Source organism: Vombatus ursinus, unplaced genomic scaffold (assembly GCF_900497805.2).
Source record: "Vombatus ursinus unplaced genomic scaffold, bare-nosed wombat genome assembly UNPS02000580.1, whole genome shotgun sequence".
Classification (NCBI taxonomy): domain Eukaryota; kingdom Metazoa; phylum Chordata; class Mammalia; order Diprotodontia; family Vombatidae; genus Vombatus; species Vombatus ursinus.
Window position 1 is genome coordinate 4,879,483 of NW_020940358.1, and position 20,607 is coordinate 4,900,089.

The 20,607-nt window shown below is 46.2% G+C and overlaps 1 protein-coding gene across 1 annotated transcript in view; it reads left to right on the forward strand.

The window, feature by feature from the left end:
- The first annotated feature begins 1,950 nt into the window (after positions 1–1,950).
- EEF1A2 (eukaryotic translation elongation factor 1 alpha 2) overlaps positions 1,951–20,607 on the forward strand; it is a 30,040-nt gene continuing 11,383 nt past the window's right edge. Inside the window, exons 1-4 of the mRNA XM_027848799.1 lie at positions 1,951–2,104; positions 4,610–4,868; positions 8,787–8,966; positions 12,329–12,625. Of these exons, the coding sequence (XP_027704600.1) occupies positions 4,725–4,868; positions 8,787–8,966; positions 12,329–12,625 (621 nt within the window). The 5' untranslated portion in view covers positions 1,951–2,104; positions 4,610–4,724. The remainder of the gene's footprint in view (positions 2,105–4,609; positions 4,869–8,786; positions 8,967–12,328; positions 12,626–20,607) is intronic.

Sequence of the window (20,607 nt, forward strand, 5' to 3'; positions counted from 1 at the left end):
TAACCATCACAGAAACACAGCTGTCCCTCCTTTATCTGAACGTCATCATAGACAAGAAGGGAGGATGAATTGAGAGGTCATACGTGCACATTTTTTGAGCTGTTATCTCTTGTTAAACACAATTATTCTTCTCCCCTGTACATTGGTCATATTGCACACTTTTTTTTCCTGCAATTTTTTTTTTCACCTATGTATGTTCCTTATCTTCCTAGCAAGAGTATGAGCTCTTTGAAGTCAGGGATCAGGTCTTATCCATCTAAGCACTATACGCTAGTAGGTGTTCAATAAGGACTATTTAAAAAAAAAAGAATGAATGAAGAGCCTGAGTGCTGAGATGGATAATGCCCTAAGCATAGTATTACTCTAAGTAGCTGGAAGGCTTCAGGATTGAATGTTCTGGTATTTGAGCAAAAATGTATTAATGGGGGCAGCTTAGTGGTGCAGTGGATAAAGCACTGGCCCTGGAGTCAGGAGGACCAGAATTCAAATCTGGCCTCAGACACTTACTAGCTATGTGACCCTGGGCAAGTCATTTAACTCTGATTACTTCTCCCCTTCCCTCCAAATATATTAATGCTTGTAAATGCAAGGTGTAACAGAAAAACCATTGAATTTTGGAGTCAGAGGGCCTGGGTTCGAATCCCAGCCTTGTAACCTACTACCAGTATGTACTTAGTCAAGTAATTTCACCAATCTAGACCTTAATTTCCTCATTTATACAATGAGAGGGGTAGACTAGGCAATCTCTGATGTTCCTTTCATTTCTAAATCTATGGTCCTATTCTGCTGTTAAAGCAACACTCCCCCATCTACTTCTTCAAACATACCTCTCTTCCCTTCCTCTTTTTCTATATGCGATAAGGGGGCTGGTAAGTTTTTTGGGATGTTCATTCAAAGGAACTCTAGTGTGGATAATCCAAAGATTTTTCCCTTTGCCTTTGGAAAATATCCTATTTTTTTCTTTCAGCATCAGCAGGCTCTCCTTTCCTCATTATACTTTACTGGAGCTGATAATGCAAAGACTTTGCCTTCCTTGAGCTCACATTGACTGATTGGGGGAAGCAAGCATAAAGTGTTGCTATATTGGGGGGAATGGGGAGAAGAAGGCATCCTGGGATAAAAACTCAGCCTCAGAGAACCACCAAGCAGCCAGAGGATCCTCACATAGACAATACCAAGTTAACTGAATTCACAAGGTGGAACGTCACCCAGGGCCTTGCACGAAGTAGGGATTCAGTAAACATTTGTTAAATGAGTGCATGAAGGATTGCAGTAGGGAAGCCTTTTCCTGCAGCAGGGATTGGCACCCATGGAACACCTCGGCCATCTCTGAAGGCTGGCCTCATTCAACTTTAATTCTAAGGCTTAGAATAATGCACATTAAGTCGACTCACAGCGCCTTGTCAGCCTGAATTTCTCCTGGGCTTTCTTTCTGCCCTTGTCAGGGTTTCTTCCTTTCCCTCCATCCATATCCTCCTCCTATGACCCACTGTCATCTGACCTAGCATTGTGTCATCATCCTTGTCCTCAGGGTCCTTTTGGCCTCTTTCTTCAACTTGTCAACTCCCCCTGTCTTGCCTTCCCCTGCATCTTCTCTCTCCTACTCCCCTCCTTGCCTCCTCTTCTCTACTAACCTTCTGCTGCCTCTGCCTCTGCCTCTGCCTCTGCCTCTGTCTCTGCCTGTGCCTCTGTCTCTGCCTCTGCTTTTGTCTCTGTCTCTGTCGGTCTAAGGGAGTCTAATTTCATTCTCCCCCCCTTCTCTGTTTTCCTGTCTCTATTTCTCTCACGCTCTCTCCTTGTTTCTCTTTTTGCTTTCTCGGTTTCTCTCTGTCCTTCCGTTCCTGTCTTTCTGTCTCTCCATCCAGCCTCTATCTCCTCCTTCCTTCTTTCACTCATTCCTCTCCCCCCCCCCCCCCCCCCCCCCCCGCCCCGGCCGCCGCCTCCTCCTCCTCCTCCTCCTATCTCTCCAGCCCTGTACCGCATTGCTGTAGTACAGGGGGTCACTGCATTGCGCCGTCACCGTCAATAGGTGGACCCCCTCCTAGGGAGATAAAACCGCCAGAGCCGGCGCCGCCAGTCCCTCTGGCTGAGACCTCAGCTCCGGGTAAGATCGCTTGTGCCCCCTCCCTTCCCCTCGGGAGGCCTCCTCGCAATGAGAACAGCCCCTCGCCTCTACTCCAGGTCCCCGGGGACTGGGAGGGGCAGGGACCCAGGATGGGAGAAAGCGGGGATAGAGCAGGGAGAAGGCGAAGGCTCAGAAGTAGATTATCCGGGGAGTGGGGGACTAGGATTCCCCACATCGAGTCCCCTGTCCCAGGATTTGCGGAGAAGGGAGTGGGGTGTGGGCGTTGGGAAAGGACACCTGCAAGATCTGAGAGCTGGGGGCAGCAGCCGCAGCTCGGGATGGGTTGTGCTGCGTCGTAGCTTGTTTATCTCATTCTTAAAACGAGGTGCGTCCTTGAGGGGTCTCCTGGGAGCCGGAACCCGGGCTAGCGCGTAGAGCACAAGCAGAGGTAGCCTTGACCTTGCGGTTCTCAGAGGGCGGTCCCTTTGGCTGCCCCTGAGGAGGGGTCTGAGACCAGGGCCGCTCCAGGGTCACCTCTGCTTTCCCTGTAAGACAATTGCCCTAAGCCTCTGGGGATTCTCGGAATGGTAGGCTGACGTGAGATGGGGAGTGGGGTGAGGAGGTGGCAGGGGGGTGGGGGTGGGGTGGGGGCGGATGGGGGCGGATGGGGGCGGATGGGGTGGGTTGTTAGGCTGACCAGATCTGGCAACTTAAAAATACCCCTGCCAATCTCCCCTCCATCAGTCCTTCAGGGGGGCCCACTCCTACGAATATTTTTGGCTTCTCTGGGTTCTAGATATCCAAGGTGTGTGTGTGGTCGTTTGTGTGTCTGAATTTCTATGCGTGGGTCTCTGTCTCTCTGTCTGTCTGTCTCTCTCTGTGTCTCTGTCTCTCTCTGTGTCTGTTTATCTCAGTCTCCCTCTCTCTCCCCCCTATAGCTAGAGTGGGGGAAATCTGAAAAGATGGATATCTCTACCATTAGAAATGTGTCTATAGGTGAGACAAATGGGAGGAGGTTTTGACAGGACCTTAGGGAACTGTCATCTTTTGGCATCTTAGATTTGGAAACAAACTCTGTCCTCCCAGATCTTTTGCACCTTTTGGATCTTAACAAACCTCAATTCTGTGTGGCTAGGTTAGGAGCTAATCATAATTCCTGCCAAGGGGTCACTGTGGAGCATCCCTAGATTTCCTCTCTTCCCGACCAGGAGCCAACACGATTCCAGCCAAGCAGGGTTGGGTGGTTGGATTTTTTGGCTCCTCTGGCTAGTCCTGACCCTTCAGCTCAGACCCAAGGAGAAAGGGCCAGAGCCGAAGCTATTTTGAGTTGTGTCCTTATCTGGACAACATATTGTCACTCAGGTTATGACTTCCCAATATTGCTTTGGGGGGGGTGGTGCTGGAGGAGGAAAAAAAAATGGCTCCCTTTCCAAATAGCTTTGATTTAAGGAGGGAGAGAGAGAGAGAGAGAGAGAGAGAGAGAGTGTGTATGTGTGTGTGGGGTTGGTGGGAAGAGAGGACAGCAGCACTGAATATCTCATCAGGGAAAATTCATGTACATCAGATGGAGGTAAAGTCTATTTTAGCTGTATGGGAGAAAGGCAGAACTTAATCCTGTTCCTGGAACTGTTGGCCTGTCCTCCCTTGAGCTCCATCTCTCCTGACCCATATGGAGTGTATGTATGGGGTGTGGGGAGTTGGGGGTGGGGTGGGGATGGAAGGTTGTAGGGTAGGTAGATTTGGAGCTGGAGTCCAGGGGGATTAGTCATTACCATGAGGAGACAGAGCAAAGCTGCTGCAATGGCTGGGCCCAGGAAGACTGTGTGGCTCACTCTTGGGGTGGGGTGTTTGCATATCTCATTCTACTTCTTTTCCCAAGTGGGTTTAAACATAGTTACAATGAGGTCAGGTCTCAATGGGCCCCATTGCCAAATCTTCTTGGACCCCAGTTACTGAGTCAGTCAGGACTGATTTGATTTGCTGGTATGGGTTCCTAGATTATTCACCCGGATCATTTTGACCAGGAAGAGCTGAATTGACCACAGGGCTCTACAACACTCCCTTGCTGCCTTCAGTGAGGGGGAGAGAGACAGAGAGAGAGACAGAAACAGAGACAGAGAGAGAGAGAGACAGAGACAGAGAGAGAGACAGAGAGACAAAGAGAGAGACTGAGAGGAAGAGACAGAGAAAGGGGTGAGGGAGAGACAGAAAAAAAGATGAATATACAGAGGAGAGGGATAGAGAAAGAGATAAAGGGGGAGAGAGAGAGAAGAGAGACAAAGAGATGGCAATATATATATTATATATGTAGAGAGAGGAGAGACAAAGAGAGACAGAGAGACAAAAAGACAGATTGAGAGGAAGAGACAGAGAAAGGGGTGAGGGAGAGACAGAAAAGAGATGGATACACAAAGGAGAGAGACAGACAGAGAGAGATCCCTAGCCTATGCCAGCACTAGAGCTGCTGACAAGGTCTCCCTGCCCTGGATGGAGCTTTTGTTGGGGACTCTTTTGAGCCTCTTTGTTACCTATTTTCTCTTCCAGCCTACACAAAAACTCGGCTCAGTTTCCACTGTCTGAAGAGCCCCTGCCCCACCCAGTATCCTAACCTTTTAGGTTGAGTTGGCCCCCTCCCCGCCCCCAACACATACCCTTCAAGATGGGTAAGGAGAAGACTCACATCAATATCGTCGTCATTGGCCATGTAGATTCAGGCAAGTCTACTACCACGGGGCACCTCATATACAAATGTGGGGGCATTGACAAGAGGACCATTGAAAAATTTGAGAAGGAGGCTGCAGAGGTGAGTGAGACTGTAGTGATTGGTTGCCTCTGTTTCCATTACTCATCTATTACCTTCTTCCCCTCCTCTTCCCTTTTCTTTCCTATTCCCATCCCTTTTTCCTCTCTTTACTGTCTATTGCCTTCCCATTGTCCCTCTTTACCCCCTCCCTTCCCAGTCACCTCTCTCCTTCCGTTCTCCCTCGTTGTCTGTATTCCCATCCCTCCCTTTCCCTTGTCCTCTTTCCATCCCACTTCCCCATTCCTATATTTTCTCCTTTTTCCTTTCTTTCTCTCCCTTCCCCTTCTCTTTTTTCCTTCCCTTTCCTTTTTCCCTCTACCTACTCCTATACTTTCCCTCTCCTTTTCTTCTTTCCCCTCTCCTTCCTACCTACCCACCCCTACTTTTTCTCCCCTCCTCTCCCTATTATTTTCCATTCTTTCCTTTCTTCTCTTTTTCTACTTTGCTACTTCCTCCTTCCTCTTCTTTCTTCTCCCCCTCCTCTTACCTCTTCTGTTCCCTGTCCCCTTTCCCTTCCCCCTATTCCTATATTTTCTTCTCCCTCTTATTCTTTGCCTACCCTTTTCCTTGCTCCTCTTCCATCTCCTCCCTTCTTTTCTTTTCTCCTGTCTCTCCTCCCCCTCATTTTATTTCCCCTCCTCTCCTCTCTTCTCCTCTCCCCTCTTCTCCTTTCCTCTCCTCTCCTTCACCCTCCCCTTTTCTCTTTCCTCTCACCTTCCCATCTCCCCTCTCCTCTCTTTTTCTCTTCCTTTCCCTATTCCCTCCTCCTCTTCCCCCCTCTCCCACCAGGGGGACTGGTTTTCTCACAGAACAGATCAGTGGGCTTGACCCCACTCTATTCTAGGGCTCATTTTACCTCTTTTGAAGGTAGGACAAGTGTGTGGTTTTTTATGCTAAGTACACAATGCATGAAACCTGGCATCTGTGAGTTTATGATATTATCTCCTGGGTTCTGGCTGGGGAAAAAAAAAACAGCAGTAGAAGGGGAGCAGGACCACAAAGCTCCGAGTCCCCAGCCTGCACTGAAGGACAGGGCTTAAGATCAGGGACTCAGCCCCCTGCTGTGCCCCTAGGAGCCAGACCTGAGTTTTTCGGGCTGCAAATGGAGCTTGGAGCCTTCAGCCAACAGTGCTTTTGGCTTTGCTCTGCAGAGGAACCCAAATAGCCTTCCACAATAATTACATCTGACTTGATTGCTAGCCGACTCAGTAAACAGGGTGGTTATATTCTGTAGTGTTCAGAACAAACCTTGTAAGTCATAGGTACTTGATAAATATTTGTTGATTTTATTTAATTCAGATCAGAATATTCTTTACTATGCCGGTAAAGATAAAATCCCTGAGGTCCCCAACAGCTCGACCTTCCTCAGACAGCGATTCCTATCTGGCAAATGAAGGCAGAGGCTGATTACCCAAAGTGCTGATGGGCTGGGCAGTTCTTCACCTCTTCCAGGCAGGCAGAATATGCAGGACTCAGAGTTACTATTAATAGCCAATTGACTGAGCTTCCTGACTCCATTTTCTGATGCTGAGCTGGGGAAGGTTTTTCTTTCACAAGGTTGCATTACTAGGAAATGGAGGCCTCGAGTGCATGTAAAAAACCAGACTGCAACTTTGCCCTTTGCCAAGGCTGGGGAAGCTGCCCTGGCTAGGGAGCCCTGAAGCAGCTGCTGGGTGGGGGTGGGGAGAGGGAGGAAGACTGGGAGTTTGTCAAAAGTGATTCTTGTTGCTCTTGTTTCATGTCCATTGCTCACCTTAGTTAAGCTGAAAAGCCCTGTGTCCTTCTGGGCAGAAAACAGTGGTATCCTTGTCTGGAACAGTCTAGGAGGGGCTGAGTCTAAGACTGAACTTGGTACCTGGCTTAGGGTTGGCATGGCTGACTTCAGAGCACTCAGCTGGAGGGAGCTCCTTTCCTGAGCAGAGATGCGGACTTACTGGGTCAGGTAGATGAGGCCAAGGGGTCTGTAAGTGTCTCCAGGGGCCTCTTTGGGTAGGAATGGATGTGCCAGGGTTGGTCAGAGGGGCCCAAGGGAAGAAGTTTTCAGAATACCAGGTTGCATTTAATAACATACCTGGGTCTCTCAGGACCGGTGTGCTGAGGGAGATGACATTCACATGACTGTGACATGCTACCTCATAACCTTTTTGGTCAATTCCCTACAGCCAGCCTGGCACCCAGATGTTCTCAGCTGTTTATCAGTAATTAAAGCATTAAAAGTAGCACTCTCTCTTCCTTTGAAGCTACTACTTTAGGAAAATTCAAAGGCATTTGCACTGGCCTTTTGGCTGAGGGCCTCAGAACCTCCTAATCTTGGGCTATAAGCCTTTTAATCCTGCTATGTCATCTGAACTGTGTGGTTCTCCTTTCCCCTCCCTAAGTTCCCTGCATATGCTTAAGAAGGAAAAAAGTTACAGCAAGCATGAGAAGGCATGTAACTTACTCACTCTAAAAGCTGAGATATGCCTCTTTGGCAGGAAGACTTTGCACTCTGAGGAGAGCAAATCCCATAGTGGGGCCCTAACCCCAACCACCTGTCCCCTGAAGCATACACTCATATCAGCTCTAGCCCATAGCAGTTATTGGATGCTCTAGAATAGTTGGTTATGGGCTGCTGATCCCTCTCCATCCATCTGAGGTTTTGCCTTCCTCTGGCACTCCAGGATTCGTTGCTAACCAATGCTGGATTCTATTCAGAAAAGGCAAGCCCCCCACCCTTGAAATGGTTCTCCTTCTGGGCCAAGCAGCTGAGGTTAGTGAGAGAACCATGATTACAGCTTCATGAGGCAGATTGGGTCTGGAAGAGGGGCAGAGAAAGGAAACCACAGATCCTAATTGAAGATCCTTGCCAGGAGAATGGTGGCAGCAGGTTGTAGTGGCATGAGTGATGGACCTGGCATCAGGAGAATTGGGGTGAAGTCCTCACTTTGCTGCTCACTAACTGTGTGATCTTGGGTGAATTATTTTACTTCTCTAGCCCTCATTTTCCCCCCTCTTCAAGCGTATGGGATTGGAGATCTTCAAGAATTCTTCAAGATATAACCTGATAGGACTTTAGAAAAAAAATGAAAAATTGACTGATGTTGCATTAATTCACAAGATTTTAACAGCCGTTTAATAGGTAGAAATACCTAGATGCATTATAATTCTTGGATTGGTGCAATGTAACCCCTGACCTCTGGGGAAAACAAGGTATCTGTCAACATCAGTTAATTTGTTTTTCTATTAAAAAAAAAATTCTTGTATGCTTCAATTTGCTCCCCCTACTGGGGAATTTTTGAATGAACTTTAGTTGAGGAAATGCTTTTGACAGTTGTATAAGGGAGGGGGAGGAGGGGGAGGAGAGGGAGAGGAACACAACATTTCATGCTTTCCTACATCTGGATCTAGAAGGGACCTCAGAAGCCGTCTAGTTTATAAGACCCTCAATTTATATATGAAGAAACTGAGTCCCAGGGAAGTTTAGTGACTTGTCCCTTGCCTTGCCTAAGGCTATGCAGGTAGGAAGCATCAGATCATGATATTTGAACCCAAAACTTCAGAGCCATTTCTCTTTTCAGTATTCCATGTTGCCTTCCCAGACAGAAGGAGCCTTAGGAATCACATGGTCCAGTCCCCTCAAAGGAGGGGGCAGGTCTAGAGAGGGAAAGTAGATTGCAGAAAATCATGCAGCTAATACCATAACTGGGGCTAGAAATCAGACTTCCTGACTCATAATCTAGTGCTCTTTTCCTTGAAAACAAACTGCCTTCATTTCCCAAGATATGATTTTTGGTCATTAGCATTTATTATCAATCACATGAGGCCATGCAGGATCCAGTGCCTCCTGATACGTCAAGACTAAATCTGCCACACTGTTGTTTCTTTTCAAGGCTAACTTCTGTCTCTCTATTATTTTTTCCTCTCTTGATCAATCTTTAGATGGGGAAAGGCTCCTTTAAGTATGCCTGGGTCCTGGATAAGCTCAAAGCTGAACGTGAAAGGGGGATCACCATTGACATTTCTCTTTGGAAGTTTGAGACGACCAAATACTACATCACCATCATTGATGCGCCAGGACACAGAGATTTTATCAAGAACATGATCACAGGAACTTCCCAGGTGGGCAGTAGCTCTGGCAGGTGAGGGGCAGGTGAGGGATGATAAGGGGGGGGAAGTGAGGAGCAGGGAATAGTCTGAAGAAGGTAGAGGCTGCATGGTGCATGCTCCATGAATAATGAGGATCATAATAACTAATAATAATAATAATATTAGCTAGCATTTATACTGTATCTACTATACGCCAGGCAAACTTTACAAATGTTATCACATTTGATCTTCATAGCAACCTTGGGAGGTAGGGATTATTATTTCCATTTTACAAATGAGAAAACTGAGGCAAACAGAGGTTAATTGACTTATCCAAGGTCATACAGTAAATGTCTGTAGTTGGATTTGAAAGTCTTCCTGACTCTAGGTCCAATACTCTATCTACTGTATTACCTAGTTGTCCTTAAAAGTAAAGTTTCTGTCCGTGAGATTCTTTGGGTATCAAATTCTTTAGTTATGGGGAGGTTATTCCTGCCATGAGTGAGCACCCTTCTCCTCTTCTTCCTTCTTCTTCAGGTATGTGGTCTTATATCTTTTGACACTGCCAGCCTGTGCTTACCACTACCACCACCACCACCACTACCACCACCATCTTTTAAAGGAACATATAGAGCTAGTAGGGAGCACATTAAGAGAGCTCCATAGGATTTATCCAGGGGTTTATAATCAAAGACAAGTTAACATAGACACACATAAACAGAAGAATTAAAACACTGGTGAAGATGCATTATCTCCCTCAGTGAGAGAGGCATGATAATGATTATCAGCTCCATCTAACAAACAGATGAGGACACTGAGGTCCATCGGGAAAGCATGTTGCCATGGAGAGGATACTGGACTTGGAATCAGAGGACCTGGGTTTGAATCCTTGCTTGGCCGCTTACTGCTTGTGTGGCACTGGGCTTGGGATCAGGAAGACCTGAGTTCAAATATGGCCTCAGACACTTTCTAAATGTGTGACCCTGGGCAAGTTGCTTAATCCTGTTTGCCTCAGTTTCCTCATCTATAAAATGAGCTGGAGAAGGTATACTCCAGTATTTTTGCCAAGAAAACCCCAAATGAGGTCATGAAAAGTTGGACATGACTGAAATGACTGAACAACAACAGACCTTGGGTAAACCTCTCTACCTCTATAGGCCTCTGTTTTCTCATATAAGGGAGGGGAATGGATGAGTGGGCTGCTGAAGTCCCTTCCAGGTATAAATTGATGATCCTTTGACTCTTGGAGCTATCCCAAGGAATGATCTGAGTCAGTCGCAAACCTAATTAGTGGATAAAGTAAGAATAGGGCATGGTTCATTACTTCTCTGCATTATACCACCCTGCTTCCCAAACTCAGACAGATGCTCGTAAATTCATCATGTTGGGATCTAGGGTCAGGGCATTTAGGAGTGAAGTAAGGGAGTAACTATAGGACTTCTATGTCTAGATAAGGAGGATCTAAGGAGAGGGTCTTTTCTGATAATTTGAGAATGGCTTCTCGGAGGATGTGAGAGTTCAGGAACTATTCGAAAGGAGGGGAGCTTCCTGCTCAGGACAAAGCACGGAAGTTGAAGTGGGAAAAGAGGATGGCCTGAAACATCGTGCAGGCTTTGAATGTGGATCTTGGCTGAGCAAATAGTATTTTTCTGGGGCCTGAGGACAGTTCCCCAGTCTGTCTGGCTAGTCCCCCTTTGCATCAACCATCGATGAGCGTGGGAGCTTTAATTAGGCCCCAGGGACACCTACCCCGTGTTGAATTACAAGGTGGCCAATGATAGAGGCCTCTGTGCACCTCAGCACCCATGTACCACTGTGATTCAATTTAGAGTTGCTATTGAGAGTCATCTGCTTAGGGAAAGTGCTGTTGGCTCAAGTTGTCTGGAAACAGTGGTAGAGCAGGTGTTTAATTGTTCTCAGAGAAAGAGGCTGCTGAGACTAACTGGAGAAAAATTATTATTCGCTGCCTCTCCTGTTTTCCAGTGAGGGGTTTTTGGAAATGGGCACTAGAGGATTAGGGAAGTCTGGGGAGTGTCTGACCCAGTGAAGGCCCCTTCAGTGAGTAGCACATGGCAGAAGGAGCATGTCTGGGAGGTCATGCCCATTTGTCAGTGTTTTATGAGAATGGCTGTAACTCTGCTGCCCGTGGGCATTCAGATGGGACTCAGTCAGACTCTTTGTCCCTCCCTTCCCATGATCCTCTTCTGTCTCCAGGGCTGAAGTCTACCAACCCATCCCTATTCAACTCTCCATCTTGTCTCCAGCAGTAGTAAAAAGCTTGATGTAGTCTCCGGCTGAACATCTGGCTTCCCCATACAGACGTGGGAGCAGATGTGGCAAGAGGGGGTGCTGGTTTGGAGTTGGTAGGGCACTGACTTTGAGCCTTCCCTGTAGTGACCTGACTATCCAATCTGGTCTCTGTCACTGGGAGGACAGAGTAAATTAGTTTTCTCTTTTTCTGAATGGGGGATATGGAAAAGAAGTATCCTTTGGCATCCTTGATCTATAGATATGGGGAAAATGTGGGGTGCTTTGGAGGGTAAGGTAGGAAGGTTGAAGGCAATTTGAGGAAGAGTAGTAGTAGGTATAAGGGATACAACACTGTTTCTTTCTTTCTTTTTTTTTTGCGAGGCAATTGAGATTAAGTGACTTGTCCAGGGTCACACAGCTAGTGAGTGCACCTAGCTCCCCCTTATGACATTGTTTCCAGAGAAGATCTGAGTTTAAATCCAATCTCTGACCCTAGGCAAGTCGCATAATAAGAGCTAGCATTTATATAGTGTTTTGAAGTTTACAAAATAATTTCATGTGATATCTCATTTGATTTTCACAACTGTCCTGGGAGGTAGGTGTTATTATTATTCTCAATTTATAGGTAAGGAAACTGAGGCAGACAGAAGTTAAGTGACTTGGCCAGGGAAACACAGTAAGTATTGAACTCAACTCTTTTAGACACCAAATCCAGTGCTCTATCTACTTTGCCATTTCTCTGTGCCTCAGTTTCCCTATTTGTCAAATAGAGGGTTGGATTAGATGGCCTGTGAGGTTTTTTTCAGTTCTATATCTATGATCCTATGAATGAAAGTGAGATTGGATAATTGGAGATCATCTCTACCTTCTATAGGTGGCTAAGTGGTGCAATGGATAGAGCACTGGGTCTGGAGTGAGGAAGACCAGAGTTCAAATCCAGCCTCAGATACTTATTAACTGTATAACCTTGGGCAAGTCACTTACCTTTAGTTTTCTCAACTGTAAAATGGATATGATAATAATAGCATTACCCTCTCAGGGGTGATGTGAAGATCAAATGAGTAAATATTTTTAAAGTGCATGACACATAGTAGGAGCTTAATAAATGCTTGTTTTCTTCCTTTTCCTCCTTGCCTCTCTGCTAGGCTGATTGTGCGGTGCTGATTGTGGCTGCTGGTGTGGGAGAGTTTGAAGCTGGCATTTCCAAAAATGGGCAGACCCGGGAACATGCCTTGCTGGCTTATACTCTGGGTGTGAAACAGCTTATTGTGGGGATCAACAAGATGGACTCCACAGAGCCCCCCTACAGTGAAAAGCGCTATGACGAAATCGTCAAGGAGGTCAGCGCCTACATCAAGAAAATTGGCTACAACCCTGCCACAGTCCCCTTTGTGCCCATCTCAGGCTGGCATGGTGACAACATGTTGGAGCCATCCCCAAATGTAAGTGGCTTCCCCAGGAACCCCAGGAACCTAGGTGGCTTGCCCTCTTCTTTAGGGAGGGCCAAGGGGGCTTTTCTTGACTTGGATGATCAGGCTTCTGAAACCTGTGTGGGAAGGGAAAAACATTTACAACCAGATGTGACCTGAATCTGGAGTAGCGCCCACACTCACAGCAGGGAAGGGCCATGCTGATTTCAGAGAAGACAGAGCTGTCCCTACCCATGAGCCTGATTCAGAGTATGTGAGACTTATCCAGAGAAGCCTTGATCCAGCGACATACAGATGAGGAGCCAGTCCATTTGGCAGGCACATGGGCTAGAGGGGACAGGTCATGATATGGACCAGAGATCCTTAACCTCTTTGTTCTATCTGTGAAGCTTAGTGGCCCACAGTATCTATGAAGGACAGAGAGAAGGGAGTAAGTCAGGGGCCATGTGAGCCCGGGGACAAGTCCCTCTCTTTACTGGCTGGATATCACCCCGAGGGAGTCATGGATAGAGAGACAAAAGTGGGCTGTGTGATTTCCATGATTTCATTGGGATGGGTGCTCCTTTCATTGACTCAGAATGTGAATCCTCCATGCCATTCACAGGTGGGCCTTCTAGGGCTTTCTGTGGCCAAAAAATATTCATCAGTTGCTAGCCCACCTTCTAGTGTATGAGTCTTTCTGAGCTTAGCTAGACTGGCCCTCAGACAAATAGTTTATCACTGGAACTGTGCTTGAAGCTTTCCCAGCTAGACAGAATCCACTAGAGGTCTTAGGATCATAGGTCTAGAACTGGGAGGGAGCTTAGATGCCAACTAGCCCAATCCCTTTGTTTTTACAGATGTGGAGACTGAGGCTCAGAGAAACTGGGTAGCTTGCACTAGGTCATATAGGTACTAAGCATGAGAGGTGGGATTTCATTTGAATTGAGGCCTCTAGCTCCTGTGATTTCTTCACTGTGCCATTCTGCCTCCCTTGGATTCCATCGACAAAGCCTTTGGGAACCAAGGGTAACCGCCCCTTCCCCCTCCCCACCCCATCAAATATAAGAAGGAGAATCATACCTTGTATTCGTGCTGTGTTAGATATTTTTCAAAGCACTTTTATATCTGTTCTTTATTTAATCTTCAAAGCAGCCCTGTGAGGAAGCACATTTTATAGATGAAGAAACTAGGACAAGTTAAATGAGCTAAGGTTAGACAGTGCAGTTCTGGGTTAGGATTCAGGGCTTCCAATTGCTGCCTGTTAATCCAGGGCGCTGTCCATTTTACCGCTGGACCACTTGGACCTCTTTTACATCTTGTGCTTCCTTTGCCCTTGGGTTGACTGGATCTGGGCTGTAATGGTATTGGTTGTTTAGTCCTTTCTCTCTGCCACTGACTGATCTTTATCTATTCTCTTTTTTGCCTTTTATGTCACACTGGGTATCAGTATATCCCCAGAGCAGTCTGTGCTTTTGAGCTTGGTATACAGGCACTCAGGGCTCTGTTGTTCAGTTTCTTCTAGGAGGTTGAACTAGATGATTGCTAAAGTTGCTTCTGTTGCTAATGTTCTCTGCCTCTATACTCCTTCTTCCCCAGGAAAGGGACAACAGGCAGGATCCCTCCCAGCACACGTGCCCCATGTCCTGAGCAAGAGGCAGCAGCAGCAGCTCCTCCTCTGCTTTGCTTCAGGAAGGTGGCCTGCCAAAGGTCTCTAGTTGCTGGCCTGGAAGATGATCCTGAACATTCCTTCTGAGAATAGCTCGTGGGTGAAAACGATACCTGAACCTGGGACCTGATTTGAATTTTGTTCTTCAGGAAGGTCCTGGCCAGGGGTCTGGGCCTTTTCTTCCATTTTCCTTTCCAGTTCATAGAATTACAGATCTAGGGATAGAAAGGAGATCTCATCCAAACACATCATTTTACAGGTGAAGAAACTGAGTGGGGTTAGGTGACATGCATAAAGTCATAAAGGTAGTAAGGGGCAGAGCCAAGGTCTGACCCCAGGACCCCCGAATCTAGACCCACTGGTAGGTAGGAGGAAAGTTCCTTAAAGCAGGTTCATTACTCCTCTCTGCTGGTGTGGGCACTGAAGATAATAAGCTTATCAATTAGAGATGAGAGGTCATATTCTCTGTTGTGTGTGTCTAGGAAACTGGGTGTTGCAGTAGATAGAGTGCTGGGCCTGAAGTCAAGAAGACTCATCTTCCTGAGTTCAAATCCAGCTTCAGACACTTACTAGCTGTGTGACCCTGGGCAAGTCACTTAACCCTTTTTATCTCAGTTTCCTCATTTGTAAAATGAGCTGGAGAAGGAAATGGCAAACCATGCCAGTATCTTTGCCAAGAAAAACCCCAAATGCAGCCACTAAAAGTTGGACACAACTGAAACGACTGAACAACAACAAAATCTAGGGAAAGCAAGTGGACCTGTGATTTCATTAATATAGGGAACTTTAGGCTGAGAAAACTCTATCTACTAATTTAGCTTGGCACTTTCTCTACAAAGAACACTGCCTGTAAAATAAGTGACTTGCCTAGGATCACACAACCAATGTGTATCAGAGTAAGAAATTTGGATTTGAGGCTGTCTATCCACTATATCACATTGTCTCATGAGCCTTATTACGTATAATATATATGTATGTATATTTAACATAATACACATATATACATATGCATACATACATGGGTGTGTATGTATATATACACATGCCCCTAATCTCAGTAGGGCAGGATCCCTCCCTGTCTTCTTTCTCCTCTGTCCTTGTAGGAACGTAAATTCAGGCCATTACTAGCCATCTCTTCCTTCTGTCCTGTCTCCGTAAGACTAGGCTCCTTAGATAATGTAGATGCTGAGCCTTGCTTCTCTCTGCCCTGTGCCAGGGGCCAGGCAGGGAGACTTCCCTGGGTGGCTGGGGCTCTCAGTCTGGGGATGCTGCTCAGCTTCTCCTCTTTCAGTATCAAGGAAAGGACAGTAGATGTAAGCATAATCCCACAAAGGGAGCTTGATTTGTTGGAGTAACTATGGCTCTTGGCGGCCACCATGCCAAAGGTCTTATAGTTAGTGGCAGATTTGGAATCTGTCATTTTCTGGTGACTAGGAGTGGGGAAGCCCAGTCTTCATGTCTGTTGGTCAGACAATGAGAGAGGAAACATGAATGACAGTTTTTAGGAAAGCAGGGAGGGACGTAGCTCTTTAAACCTCCTGGATCTAGGACAAGGCGAGGACTATATGTGAGGGGCTCTAACTCCATTTCTGAATGCAAGAAGGCCTTACATGGGGTATAGTGGAAGCCCATGAGAGCACAGTGTGGATTAGAGGTGGGGTGGTAACGAGGCCTAGTCCTTTGGACAAACCGTCCTTATAGGGTAGAATTGGGTGTTCTTTGATTTAGAAATCCTGACTGAGTCCCTGACGACTAATTTGGGTCAAGAGGTTCCAGAACAGTTTTCATGTAAAGGGCTTTCTGGAGACAAAATGGTGTTTGGTGGTTAGCCTCCTTTGCTCCTCCTCCCTGACACCCACTTTATTTTTTACCATGTTACCCATACTGATGTTCTAAAACCCTGTGTCTTCTCCCAAGATATGGATTAATGGGAAAGGCTACCAGGTAACATGGAGTGTGTTACAGTGGAAGGAGAACTGACTTGAGAGTCAGATAACCTGGGTTTAAACCCTGTCTCTATCACTCATTCTCTGTATGACCTTGGGCAAGTCCCAAATTCCCTATGCCTCAGTTTTCTTATCTATAAAATGAGGGAGTTGGGGTAGATGGCCCCTAAAGTATCTTCTAGCTCTAAATTTATGATCTCATGATGTGCGCATTTTATTCAGCTGAGGCCTTTGGGAGACAGTGTACCTGAGTATTGTCTAAAAGATTTCAGGACAGAAATGAAGGAAGGATTGATGTATCATGTCAGGCCAACGGAGATATTTGGGGTAGTTCAGGGCCTTTTACTTGTTCCCCAAATCACATCACGTAGTAAGCCTCCAGCCTGGGTGATCCATAGGGACAATTCTTTCATTAATTCATCCATTTGACCCAAGCAAGTCAAATTGCTCTAAATACTAGTTCCTTTCCGAACTCTTCTGCTTGCCTTCTCTGCTATTGTCTTCCTTCTGCCTTGGTAAATAGACCCAGGCTCAGTAGCCCAAGTGTTAAAATAAGTCATTCTGTCTGTCTGTCTCTGTTTTTCTCTCTTCCTCCCTTCCTCCAACTGATTTGCATTCTCTCTGGGATCTCCTTCAGCCTTGTGTCATCACTCTATTCTCTTTCTAGAACTTTGGTGAGCTCTCAGTTTCTGAAACTCCAATTCAATGGAAATGCATATTTGTTTCTTCTGCACCTTCACTGCCAGCCCTGATTCCTTTGAAGGGAGGCCTCCCTTTCAGTGTACCACCTTGTAGATGGGTAGATGGGGCCAGTGGGTAGGAGGTACTGCCACTGCCCTATCACTTAGGGAAACTTAATTTTTCATTCTCCCTCCTCCAAATTGGCCTCTTCTCATTTGGAGGAGACCTGACTTTGCTTCTCAGAGAAGCCTGATGGGGACCTTTCATTTCAGCCATCCTCCGGCTTCTTACTGTAGTGAATCCTGGGGGTGGGGAAGGTATTTCTGAAGAGATAGTTGGAGGGAGCTGAAAGGTCAAATCCTGATCATAGCCTGCAAATAAAATGGGTTCAGTGACTATTAATTAGAATGAATAAGAACTCCAGATTAATATTAATTAATTGGTAAAAATTAATTAAGAATTCTAATTAATAAGAATTCCAGAAGCATAGACCCCTACTGAGGCCATCTAGTCCAATTCATAGCTGAGAAAGAATCCCTTTTATGATGTACTTGACAAGTAGCCATCCAGCCATGGATTGAAGACCTCCTGAAAGGCAAAATGGAGCTTGCTCCACTTCTGGACAGCTCTAATATTTAAGAAGTTTTCCCTTCACCCTAAACCTTGCTTCTGTTCAATCACCAATAATTGCTCCTGGTTCTCCTTTTCTGGCTGAACAGACTAAACCTAGTCCCATTTTCACATGACAACTCTTCAACTATTTGCAGACAGAAATCATGTGTATTTAAGTTTGCTAGAAGATCATCACCCCAAGTCGAGGTGGGAGAGGGTAGAGCTGGAGTCAGAAAGATCTAGAATACCTTTGAAATTTCCTCATGCTTTGCACTATATCCCTTAGGATACTGTGGACCTAACAGAGAATTTAAGATGATTCTCCTTCTCCTTCTCCCTCTCCTTCTCCTCCTTCTCCTTATCCTCCTTCTCCTTCTCCTCCTCCTCCTCTTCCTCTTCCTCCTCCTCTTTTTCCTCCTCCTCCTCTTCCTCTTCCTCCTCCTCCTTCTCCTCTTCCTTCTTTTCCTTCTTCTTTTACTCCTCCTTCTCCTCCTCCCCCTCCTTTTCCTCCTCCTCTTCCTTCTCCTTCTCTTCCTCCTTCTCCTCCTCCTCCTTTCTTCCTCCTCCTCCTTTTCTTTTTCCTCCTCCTTCTCTTCTTCCTTTTTCTCCTCCTCTTCTTCCTCCTCCATTTTTATTGATTTTATGGTTTTTACTCCATCCTAATGTATCTTTCTTCCCTTCCTCTCCCAGAGAGCCATTCCTTATGTCAAAGAACTTAAAAGAAGGAAAAAATTGTCAAAACTAAGCAGCACATTGAAAAAGTGGGACAATATCTGTAGTGTCCCCCACCTGTAGTCCCCTATTTCTGCCAAGAAGAGAGAGAGAGAGAGATGCCTTATCATATCTCTTCTGTGATCTTATGGAATTGTACAGGTCTTGCCCCATCTTTATTTTATCATCCTGTGTGATTCTTCTCTCTGACCTTCCATAATGTCTCCATAGAAAAATCTGTCTGTCCATGGTGCTGGAGGCTTTTTTCTGGAATCTTTAACATCCCACTCAGAGCCTCAGTGTACCACTCAGACTGTCAGCAAAGAATTAGAGAAGCTTTTCCTCATCAGAGGTTTTATATTTAGGTTTTGGGGAACTTTATTTCCTCCCTTTGGGAACACACTTTTGGTTTCATAATGGAAGGCTGTGGATCTCACTTTACAGAAAATAATTTTAGCTGGCTTTGTTGGAGCTGGTCCATGCTGTGAAACCAGGGATCCTTATGGATTAGGTTATGCTTGCTTGTGTGCTGCTGTATATATCCCTAAATCCTCATCCTGTGTTTGTACTGCCTCCTCCTTCAGAAAAGGGGCTCCCCAATGGCCAGGGCAATATATCCCATCTTTCTCCTGTACCAGTCTGTCAGTGCTTTGCTCATAGGGGACCAGAATCAGAGGGTTCTGAGTTGTCACTCCCCAGGTCATGGAAGGATGGACTCCCAACTCTGACTACTGGCTTTCCCTGCATGCAAGGGAAGTGAATCATCTTGGTGGGGGCCCTTCCTGCTCCAAGTGCCTATGATTAGCTATTGAAAGAAGGGAGATGTGACTCTGACTCATCCTGAGGGAGAGAAAGAAGACACCTCCTTCATAGTGCAGCTTGGTTTATCTTGGGAAGAAGTGACGTTGGAGGCATTTTGGGAACATTTTCCTCATCCAAGTCTCCACCCTCTCTCATCTGTCTTGCAATTCCACTCTCTAATGCTATTCTGATGGGGAGGGAAAGGAAATGAACCTGGAATTAAAAACAGTCTGGATCCAGGGAACCCAGAGAGATCATCTCATTTGCATCTTCATAACCCCTTTATTTCTAATGTCCCTTCTCTCTATTAGATAGGTAATAGTCCAGCTTTTGTGGCAATTACAGAAAGCTTTCTTTTTCCTACTCTTGGTGAGCCAGGCAGCCTCTCCATCCCTGCTCTGCCCTCCTGCCCAACTGAGCCATCTGTCCTTAGGAGGGGGAAGTCTTTCCATAGGAGAGGGAAGCCATAGGGCAGTCAAGGTGAAGGGCATCTCAGGGATCTACTCCAGCTCATCCCTGGCTGAGATCCCAGGAGCAGCCTGGGCTGCTCAAAGAACACTAGGATAGAGAAGGAGACATCTGAGCCATAGCTTGGGGGTGGAAGGAGTAAAGCCTGGCAGAAATCCAGCTCACTGCAGTAAGAAGTGAATGTGAAGTGAATGTAAGGAGCTCTTGAGTACATCTGTTGTCCAGGGCCCTGGAAACTGCTGGACTCATCAGGAAAGACAGAGTCAGGGACAGCATTGTGGTGTATATATGTGTGCATGTATATGTGTGTGTGGGGTGTGGGGTGTGGGGTGTGGGTGGGGGAGGATGAGGACTTGCTTCCAAGATCAGATCACAACAACATGCACATGCACCTGCATGGGTGCTTTTGGGTCATGTCTTGATTTTTCAGTCAGAGTATCACTTCAAGGTTTTCAGAGACATTTAGAGAATGTATCTTGGGGCTAATGTTGAAAAGATGGATGAATGATAACTAGAATTAAAGAATGTTAGAGATTGAAGAGATAGACCTTAGAGATCATATAGTCCAACCTCCTCAATTTGTAGAAGAAACAAAGGTCCAGAGAAGTAACTTGTCAATGTTACCTAGCAAGTTATTTTATACACGCACACGTATATATAATACATATTCCTCCTCCTCTTCCTCCTCCTCTTCCTTCTTCTTCTCTCCCTTTCTCTCTCCCTGCCTTCCTCTCCCTCCTTCCCTCCCTCTTCCTCTTTCCCTCCTTCAGTTCCTGTCCTTTCTTCCCTTTTTCTCTCTCTCCCCCTCTTCTTTTCTCTCTCTCTCCTTCCCTTATTCCCTCCCCTTCTCTCTCTCCCTCCTCTCTCTTTACCTCCTCCTGCCCCTTCCACCTTCTCTCTCTTTGTATTTCTCTCCGTTTCCCTCTCTCTCCCTCTTTTTCCCTTCACCCTCTCTCTCTCCTACCCTCACTTTCTTTTTGTCCCTCTCCCTCTCCCCTTCTCTCTCTCACTCCCTTACTCCTTCTTTCTCCTTCCATCTCTCCCTCCTTCCCTTTCACTCTCCTTTTCTCTCTCATTTTTCTTCTTTCTCCCTCCTTCCCTTTCACTCCTTTTCCCTCTCATTTTCC